Source organism: Rhagoletis zephyria, unplaced genomic scaffold (genome assembly GCF_001687245.7).
Source record: "Rhagoletis zephyria isolate East Lansing unplaced genomic scaffold, Rhagoletis_zephyria_1.1 Rzeph_scaffold_00520, whole genome shotgun sequence".
In the NCBI taxonomy this organism is placed as follows: Eukaryota; Metazoa; Arthropoda; class Insecta; order Diptera; family Tephritidae; genus Rhagoletis; species Rhagoletis zephyria.
Window position 1 is genome coordinate 118126 of NW_016157604.1, and position 10842 is coordinate 128967.

General features: G+C 35.6%; 1 protein-coding gene across 1 annotated transcript; it reads right to left on the reverse strand.

Moving 5' to 3' along the window:
- Positions 1 to 1088: 1088 nt before the first annotated feature.
- Positions 1089 to 6261, reverse strand: LOC108360110 (Tondu-domain-containing Growth Inhibitor). The gene is made up of 3 exons (XM_017612273.1): positions 6213 to 6261; positions 2269 to 2841; positions 1089 to 2192 (listed from the first exon to the last, which is right to left on the reverse strand). The coding sequence occupies exons 1-3, from the start codon at positions 6259 to 6261 to the stop codon at positions 1195 to 1197; spliced, it is 1620 nt and encodes a 539-aa protein (XP_017467762.1). The 3' UTR covers positions 1089 to 1194.
- Between the last annotated feature and the right edge of the window lie 4581 nt (positions 6262 to 10842).

Here is a 10842-nt window from a genome sequence, read left to right on the forward strand (position 1 = left end):
TCAATTTACGGTGCGCTTAAAATTTTGACACGGGGTGTATACATAGTATCAAATATATAAACAAAAAAAAAATTTCTTCAATACGATTTGAAATATTTTGTTCTATGTGTGATATTATAGTCACAATTCAAAAGACAAAACTGTGGAAATTAATCATCAATCATATTGAACATATTTTTAAGCCCTTGGTTTTCCAGCTTTTCCAAGTACAAAGGAATTCTTTACAACTTTACTATTTTTGAGCCAATTGTACGATGTTTCTTAGTGAATATACTAGTATTTATTTGTTGATTCTCAGATATTATCTAGTCAAACTTTATATCTTCTTTGCTCAATTATTTCGAAAAGCATTTATTGAAGTAGCCAGAGTACCAATAAGGGGTTTTTTTAATGCAATTTTTAAGTTTACAACTTTTTTTAAGTTGCACTCTTTTTTCTTAAATTTTATTTGTATGTACATATTTATGCATATGAAGTTATTTGTCATGGTATGCTCATGCTTTAGTATTTTTTAAAAGCTTCTTTCATAGATTGATGGTAATTTGATAGTAATACTTATACTTATACATATTTTGATTTTTTTTTGGGAAANTGATGGTAATTTGATAGTAATACTTATACTTATACATATTTTGATTTTTTATGGGAACAGTAATAATTGTTATTAAAATTACAGATCTAATCATCTTCTGCGAGTTAACTTACTAAATACATACTTCATACCGTTAGCATAAACTTATAAAATATTTTTTTTTTTAGGTTTGGTTTAAACTTATTTGTTTTTTTTTTTGTAAGTTACAGTTAAGATTTTTTAGAGGATTTAACACATTTTCGCTTTCAAGTTTTACAAACTTTTTTTCTTTTAATATACAGTATTTTCAATTTGGAGATGCAGATTTACAGCCACATACCATTCTATGTTTTTAAAAACTATTTTCACTTTGATTAAACTTGGTTTTCCGTTCTAGAAAAATAATTAAAAGATCATTGTTGTTGCTAACAATTTTTATATTTATATTCCGTCTTTTGAACCTCATTTCTTAACCGGCATGCATATCAAAATTTTCATATTAATTAAAAAAAGAAAATTTTTGAATTTTTCACACACCCTTACATCAACTCACAAAACCTCCGTCCTCACTCTTCATTTATGCAACCATCTCTCTTGCGCTTCCTCCGATTTATTGCTATATTTCACTTACGCACCTCCTTGTTCTCCTGCAACTTCTTCCAGGTATCACCCAACGCCTTGGCAAAGTGATCATCAACCGAAGCATTCACCTCAGTGATACTCGTCGGCGAAGAGGTTGAGGTTGGTGAGGCTGGTGGCGTATTCGTTGCCGACATCCCCGGCTCAGTTTTGATGCGCATTATCGCCGGCATAATGGGTGGTGGCGTTGCTGTCGCTGTTGGTGGCGTAGACGAGGAGGACACAAAAGTCGATGGCAACGGCGGCTGCGGAGGTGGTGTTGCCGCAGCAGTGGTTGAGTTTGGTGACTGCTGTGGTGTTGCCACCGGCGAGCGTGAATTACTGGTTGAGTGCAGCTCCAACGCAGTTTGGCTGCGCAATGAGGCTGTGTGTGGGAATGTTGGTGGTGGCGGCGGAGGCGGCGAGGAATGCAACGCCGCGCTTGTTGTTGTTGGTGGTGGTGGTGGTGGCGATTGAGCTGGCAGGCCGCGTGCATTTAAATTGGGCGGCGTACTACTGCGTTGTGTAGTAGCCAATGCTAGTGGCTGCTGTTGTGGTGGTGGCAAAGCAATGGCGATATGCTCCAATTGATGTGGCGATAAGCTTTCAGCTTTGACTGAATGCTGTGCCGCCGCAGCGTACATGGCGGCCGAAGAGAGCAAGACCGCTGCTGGCTTTGGTGAAATGAGCGCTTGCGGTGCGCCGGCGGCGGCAGCGGCGGCGGCGGCGGTTGCATGATAGGGCGGCAAAGCGCTTGGCGCCGGCGCATGTCCGACAATTAATGCCTGCGTTGCAATTGGCGACGCGGACGCGACCATTGGTGGTGGTGTGGGCGTTGGCGTATTTATGACAGCTGTGGTTGTCATTGCGGCTGCACTTGGCTGCGGTGATGGTGTGGTTGGATTATGACCGGGCGACTTCTTGCCAAAGAGCGCGGCATAGTCGGGACCCAGCGAGCGGCGAAAGTGTTCATCGATCACCGTTTCACACATGGAAATGGATTCTACAGAAGTAAAAAAAAAACAATTTAAATATATAATATATATATTTTTTACAAAATTTTCTGTGCTGACACTTACCAGTGCTGCGATTGTCATTCTCGCGATTCGCCAGCAATTCGCGATCGCCACGCTCACGTTCGCGTTCGCGCTTCGATGGCGCCTGTGTGATAACGCTAGGGCGCGCCAGCGCAGTGGCATATGTGGAGCCAGGCAATGGCGCGCGATAAGGTGGCGGCGGCGAGGATCGATGCTTCAACGTCGACGACGATACCGACATATCAATGGGACTCTCCATGCCACCGCCTTGATGATGATATGCCGCAACTACGGCAGCAGCTGAGGAGTTCGATGGCGGTGGCGTTGGGCGATTAGTGGACTCGCAAAGCGGACGCATTGCTGCAGCCATCATAATAGACATGGGTGGTGGTACGCCACTGTGCACCGTTGCGGTGGCATGATGATGCGCGCTCACTGGTGATGTTAAGCCAGGACAAACCGTTAGTGGCGGTGGCGTGCCAGCAGGCGAGAGGCTGCTCGACGATGAGGCGGCGGCGGCGGCGGCGCTGCCCAGCGCGGGGTATTCACCGGCACGCGAGCGACGCTCACGACGCCAACGAGCAGTAGGCAGTTCTTTTGATGAAATGCGACCCTCTGAAAGAAAATTATAAAAAAAAGAAAGAAAAATTATTAGCCATTTTTCCGGTTCTTGGGTAAAGGTTAATATACTTTAACAAGGCGATAAGCATATAAGTATGTATGTATTTAGGTATCTTTTTTTGGCAACCAACATGGGCTTTAAGAATGTCTGCCATTTATTGCAACTCTAAAATTTGCTAAACCTCATTTTTGTGATCACAGCACATACAAATGAGACCTGGCGGTAAGCCAACAAAACCGTATGCAGAAAAATAAATGTATATACCTACATATAGTAGAAATAAACGTTATGTACATATGTATGTATGTATGTATGTAACTATGAACCTAGTCATTGAAAATTCATCACATGCCTTCGAAACGCGTCAACCACAGCGACAACAACTTCAATGGCAACGTCAATGCGCTGGCGTTTTTTTGCTTTGGCTTTGGCTTTGATCGTCGCTCGTTGGTTGCTGGTCACCGCTGCCGCCATTCAGACATGTTCGCGCATATTTAATAACGAAAATAAAAATAAAGTACACCAAACACACAAGCGCAAACTTCCATACGAAGTGTGCAAAAAATAAAAAAAGAGTAATGTCAATTGGATATTGACAATAAAAACAACGAAGCTTTCAGGCGCTGTTTAACTGAAGCGTAGGTGTTATGATTCATGAATCACGATCTTACATGTTAAACATATTTGTGCGCCTGCTGGGATAGAGGAGGAAGAAAAATGTCATTCTTAGTGCGAATAGTTCCCATTTAAACTCGCATGAAATTGAAACATATTTTTGAACTAGAAAATTAAACGCTTAACTTATCCTGCTAAATTAGGTCAGCGGTAATCTGACTGGCTATTCGGCAACATACATATATGTTTGGATATTTTATTCGCTAGCGCTAAAAATTAGGAAACTAAAAAAAAAAGAAAAAATACTGAACACTTTAAAATTTGCGTTATTAGACTACACGCATAAATTATTGCAGGTGGCAACCCTAGTCAAAAATATTCTTGGTACGAAGTGTTTCTAAAGTTTAAAGACCTTGTTTGATTATTTTAATGCACACATGTGTAATTTATTTCATTAATTCAAATTGTTTCGAAAAGGTGGCAGCTCTGTTTAATAATACTTTTCAGATAAAGCTTTTATTTTTTGCTCACAATGCAAAAGTTTACTTAACTTAGATACACACGCAATTATTTTATTTTCTAGATATATGGCAACCCTACTCAAACAATTTTCCACAATGGCGTATTCTAAAATAGAGTTTGGCAACTCTATTTCAAAATAATCCTGCTTTAAAGTACTCTTAAAACGCTTTCGTTTTATATGCATATTGCAATAAGTTTTTCTATTAACTTGATCTATGCTCATTTACGATGCTGAAGTTCGCTTCTTAAGTCTTTTGTTTAATCACAGCCGATACTGTGCATGTGTGCTACTGTAAATGTTTATTTTAAGCAAAAGTGCATAAGAAATCGTGTGCAAATATTCATTTGGCTTATTAAACCGATATCGATAAATATATCGATAACCAACTTGGTGATAGTATATCAATGATGTTATCGAAAATTATAGAGGCAAATATATGTATCTACATTAATATCGATAACGGCTTGACACGCAACTATATCAATAACTTAACGAATAACGGTATCGATAAATATATATATATATATATATATCAGTTGTACGTATGTAGCAAATATGTATAGCAGTAACGTTGTACTTAGTAAACTTGAGTATGTAATTCCTAAATTTATCGATAAATCATGCGATTAAATTATCGGTGAATGTGTCGAATACAATATACACAACGCAGTAAGACAAGAGTATCGAAAAATCGATAAATACATACATCGATAGAAAACTCGATATCAGTATGTTGAACACATTATCGATATTTGTATGATAAAATTCGTATAACATTGATATTGAGAACGGTTGTTCTAAGCACATCGATGGGAAGATCGATAAATATCAAAAATTAAATTGATAAATTTAAAAGTCGATTAAATTATCGATATACTTTTATGAGGTTATTTATGTATATTACATGTGGCTAAAATATAAAATATATAATAAATAAAATTAGTTTTTCTAAAAGCTGTTTTTTTTTAATTGATGACGTTGATAACGGCTCTGATGAATATATTCAATAAGAACGATAAATAAAACAAAAACAATTAAAATCGACAATACTATCTATAAAAGTTTACGTGGTTAGGAATATTTATGCTGCTAAAATATCGTTAAAAATTATCGACATATTATCTACACAAAATTTGCACTAAAACCTTCTAATTCTTCCTACACACATCTCAAGAGAACCCTAAGTCTGCGTTTTACCAGAATCATTTAAGTGAAAATATATTTTAATTTTTGAATTTTTGGTTTCAATTTTAATTTGTTGTTAATTTTGATTTAAGTGGCCTATGATCTTCACTGAAATAAAAATTAAATTGGAATACCCACACTCAGGGATGTTATACGTTCAATCAGCTGATCAGTATACACAAACCACATACTACCACTTTTAGCACGGTGCTGCCATGTTTTTACTAACTTAAATAAAAAGCTTATTGAAACTGATAAAAAATTCAATTGAGAATTAAACAAAAAATTAAATTGAAATTAATTTCTACTTAAATGAATCTGTTGAAACGCAGCATAACAATTTTGCAAGAGGCTTGTCAGTTTTTTTTTTTTTTCAAAAGGAAAACTGTAATCAATAGGCGGATAAGCTCAAGTAAATGAAAACCAAACAAGATAAGAAATACAATGCAAAAAACTAGCAGATAAAAAGTCAGAAAGACAAAAAAGCAAAACAAAGCAAGTAAGTTGTGTACATATAACAAATCATACAAATGGAAGGAAGTACACGGCCGCGAATTTGAAACTAAGTGAGCAGCTACAATGGCAGCATTATTAATAAACAACGAAAGTCTACAATGTTTAAAACACACGACAAACACCAGACTATGAAAGTGAGCGCATAAAGGAATACAGATTATATATAAAAAAAAGAAAATAGAAACCAAAAAATTAATAAAAAAGCAAAAAAAAAATAGAAAAAAGAGAGTATGGCACAACAAAAAAAAAAAGATAAACACAAACACAAACGGCTGTGCGGCAGCAATCAAGTTGAAAGCAAACCAGTTTGCTACCACAATACGCGCGCGCCTTGCTGTGCTGCGCTTTTCTACGTCGACTTGATCATGCCACCAACACCATAGAAATCACAACAACAGTCCCGACGCCGCCACGGGCATTTGAAATCACAATAACAAAAACCTGCTTTTGTTTTGCTGCTTGCAAGCCACTTCTCACTTTGGAGGCTTTTGTCTTCATTTATTTTTCTTTTTTAGTATATTTTGCTGTTTGGCGTTTCCACCTTTACACATTTACATTCACGTTCACGCCCCATCTTTTCGCAGTCATCACACAATGTGCGTGTAAGTATTTCTGAGTGATGTTGGGGCACTTGGTTGTTTTTTCTTTTAGTTTTAGTTTTTTTTTTTGCTTTACTGCGTTGCGTATAAAATTTATGATTTAATATGAATGTGGTACATACATATGTACATACTAGGGATGTTAATTTTTTTCGATTTTTACGATCCCGGGATTTTTGGGATATCGTTGGTTCAATCCCGGGATCAGTCCCGGAATTTAGATATTTATTATTTTTCAACAACTTGCAAATTGCATCAATATGGTGTGAGCTGCTCTCCTACCATAACTACAATAAATAATAAGTAAACNTTTTTTTTTTTGCTTTACTGCGTTGCGTATAAAATTTATGATTTAATATGAATGTGGTACATACATATGTACATACTAGGGATGTTAATTTTTTTCGATTTTTACGATCCCGGGATTTTTGGGATATCGTTGGTTCAATCCCGGGATCAGTCCCGGAATTTAGATATTTATTATTTTTCAACAACTTGCAAATTGCATCAATATGGTGTGAGCTGCTCTCCTACCATAACTACAATAAATAATAAGTAAACAGGTTTGGAACGTTGTTTTTTATTTAAAGTGAAAATTATTTCATAAGCAACAAAACGAAAGACAGTAATTAAATTTATATGCATTTAATAATACTTTAGCATATAGTACATATCTGATAAAGTAATTCAAGGTATGTTAAAAAAAGCTCGATGCAAAGAAAATTAAGTCAACAAATTTATTTTCTGGTTGAAATAAGTTCATATAATACTAGTGTTAGTTTTGTCTATATTCCTTTTGTTTATTGTAAGCCTAAATTTTTTTTATAAAATTTTACCTCATCTCATATTACATATAATGAACTGCATATAAATGGGCATTTCTCTGACGTCATGATTTTTTTAAAAAGACTTTATAATTACAAAGATAAGACTATTTCCAAAATTCATTTAAAAAATTCAGTGCAATGTAAAACAAAAACATGGGTACCAAATGAAATCGTTTTTTTGGGTTCACAAGGACGAATCTATTTTATTTTTTTAGGCTAATAAAGTTAGTGCGCGGTTTTGCAGAATGACGATACGCGGTTTTGTACTTAAAAAAAATTTTGAGTATTAAATAAACAAAAGAAATATAGCTAAAACTGGTCAACATAAAGCGTTTCTATTATTGCCGCCAGTGTAAATTACAAAACCTAGAATCCCGGGATTTTCGGGACTTAAAAATACCGGGATTAAAATTACTAGTACATATATACATGCATATATAAATTTATACGTACCCGAATAAATATGTAAGTATTTACGCCGGAATTACTTTTTGTGAATATAAATAAGAAGTGTAGCGATCTCGCTGGCTATTTTATTTAATAGGGCCTTGGGCTATTCTTTCATGGTGTCTACGAAAAAACACTGCAAACTCGCCAAGAGCATTGGTGTTGTCAAAAGGACCTAACCACTCTACATACCTTTCAACTGAGGCGACCACCTGCATCTCTTCTGTGAGTGAAAGAGAGCCCATTGATGATAATTTTTCCACTGCTGGCGCAGTGTTGAGAGTTGAACCCTTTAAGGTAAAGATAAGCCTAGTAGAATAAAGGATGGCTCAGTGGAGTGGGAGCGATAACAGTATTTCTTTGGGCAATGGAAAACTGGAAAAAGCAAAACTTATTCTTGTCGCTAGATAGAACTGCAGATCTAGGAACAGCAGCGAGTCAATAAGCCGAGGAAACTAACATTGAAGAGTTAGCGATTATTGGAAAACAACTTAAGTAAAACTTAGAGGAAAAGATCTTACAGGCATATATGTAGGTACCTTGGATCAATACCGACCTAAGCCTTCATACGAGACAGCACCGTTTATTCTTCGCTTTCCACGTTGGATATGGAAGTAAAGCGATGGAGGTGCACGAAGACAAGACGAAGTATCTTCTGTTTCCCACCGAGAAATTACTGCATAGAAATATTTTAATATGTATTAATTTTTTGAGACTTATCGTAATTGCAAAACCAAAAGTAAACCTCTTTTCCGGTGTTGCTGCTATTGTAAATAGTCTAATCTGTTTGCATAAATTATGACTTTCATTAAGTTGTTAGTTACACTTACAGAGCAGAGTATTTTCTTGTGTATACTATGTGCAAAAGTGAAAAAAATTTATTTTACGTACACATTTTACACGCCGTTGTACGCTACATCAGAAATAAATAAATGGATGTGTGTGTGTGTTTGTGCTGTCACTCTTCATTGTGCTACCAAATCAATATTATGTGGTGAATTAATTTGTTACGATGCAAAATATTTAAGAGCATGCAATAAAAAGCAAAAGTAAAGCACTGCTGTGAAAAAAAAAACAAATGGGTACAAACTTTTCTGAAACAAAAAGTTAACTTCATGAATACAATAAAATAACTTTCCCACGAATTTTTAATCCAAAGTATATTTCCTTTTTAAATTAAAGTAAATTGGATTTGGACTTATAAATCTACATTAGACCGTACCACAAGCAAACAAAAAAGTTCGTCGTATACCACTGAGTCGGAAGTATTTTTGCAGGACAATTTCGAAACATTTGTTTTTTCTTTTTTGGTTTTTTTTTGCCAAACCTAGCGGGTGGGTCACCTTTATACATTTTTCGGTGACACCTAAATTCGACAATAAAATTTTGTTTATTTAGTTCTACTAATGGTTTTTGTTGAGCTTTGATTTACTGACATAAGGGTGGTACTTGAGCGCGATAGGAGTTGAGATTTTGTGCGAACTACCGGAACGGGATACTTGGATCAATGAACATTGGAACACCAAAATTGTCTCCTCGGTATACTTATCATACTTAGTAAGATACGACTGTAATTGTCGAAGACTAAAAATCCGAAAAAGCGACACTTTTGCTCGGCCAAAGATTTTTTTCGAAATTGCCTTGCGAAAATTCTTACGAATTAGAGACGTAAGTCGAATTTTTTTTTTCGGTGCGGTGTAATGTACATATGCACATTAGGGTGATCAAAAAATTTCGTAGAAGTGGTATAGAATCTTGAAAACTCGTAAAACTCTGTTTCTTTTCTGGAGACTTTCAATAATAATACCCAATTGTTTATTTTACCATTTCTCAATATTAACAATTTTTTACGTTCTCCAAAAACTTCTAAAAATGCAATGGGGAGCCAAAAAAATCGCTGGTATCAAAAAATGGTAAAAAAAACAATTGGGTATTATTACGGGAAGAGAAACAGAGATTTCCGATCGAAAAATATTGATTTTCAAGAAAAATGATTTTCCATTTCTAAGAATAATTGTTCTTTCCCTATATAAAATACATGGAAATCTTTGAGCGACCAATAAATGTTTTTGATACCGAAATAAAAAAGCACGGGTATATTTTTTCGGCATGGAACAACCCAGCAAAAAACACGATTACCACAGAAACGAAAGTGGAAACGAGCTAGGCGATGGGAATCGCTTACCCTTTCGCTACAAGAAGGCCTTATTTTAACATGGGCATGTCATTGGAGGTAAGCCCTTACCCGCAGCATTACCTTCAAACGAAGGGAGAACGCATGGATAAACAGAATCCAGAGAAGCGAACAAAGAATGCCTTACAGAGAAACTAATGTAGAATGCCTAGATAAGTACATACTTATTTATATTAAATTGAAATCAGAAAATGTCTTAAAAGATTAAAATTAATTCAAATTTTTATAAATCAGCTTTTATACATACATATGTATTTATTTAGGTATTTAGATTTACTTAAAAATCGGTATGTACATACATGCATATTTAACTAAGCTTAAAATTGTACTTCCTCACTCTTGTACTTCACTTCATTGACTGACTTCAACTTCGCTGCAAATTGAACAAAGCAAAACATGATTTTTATGCGAGACAAATTTCCACAGAAAGTAACGGTAGAAAAAGAATTTTTGGGTATTCATTCTATTTTTCAGCTGACTACGATGCAGCATTCTACTTTGCATTCTCCGAAATGAAGCAAAGAAGCGAAATAAAAAAAATATTGTAGGACATTCTACTTTGCATTCCCTGAAATGAAGCAAAGAAGCGAGACAAATAAAATATTGTAGGACATTCTACTTTGCATTTCCGGAAATGAAGCAAAGAAACGAATTAAAAAAGAAATATTATAGGACATTCTACTTTGCATTCCCCGAAATCAAACAAAGAAGCGAAATAAATAAAATATTGTTGGACATTCTACTTTGCATTACCGGCAATGCCTAAAAGAAGCGGAAAAATTCGAAGGCATTATAACGCTATGCCTTCTAGAACACGTTACCACTAAAAGCGATTACCGATTTTTTGCTGGGAATCCTAGGCGGTGAGAACATAAAAAATGGGACTTAAATTCTTGCCCACCCCACCTGGATTTTTGGACCACCCTAATGTCCACACATACATACATACGGGTATTAGATACGGGTATTTGGTGGTTTTATGTGCCATAACTTTCGGTATGTAATATTTTTGTGAAGGAGCCTAAGGAGTCTATTAACAATTCTGCTCATCATGATTTTTAGTTGAAATCTGTAGTTGTTATGTTTAC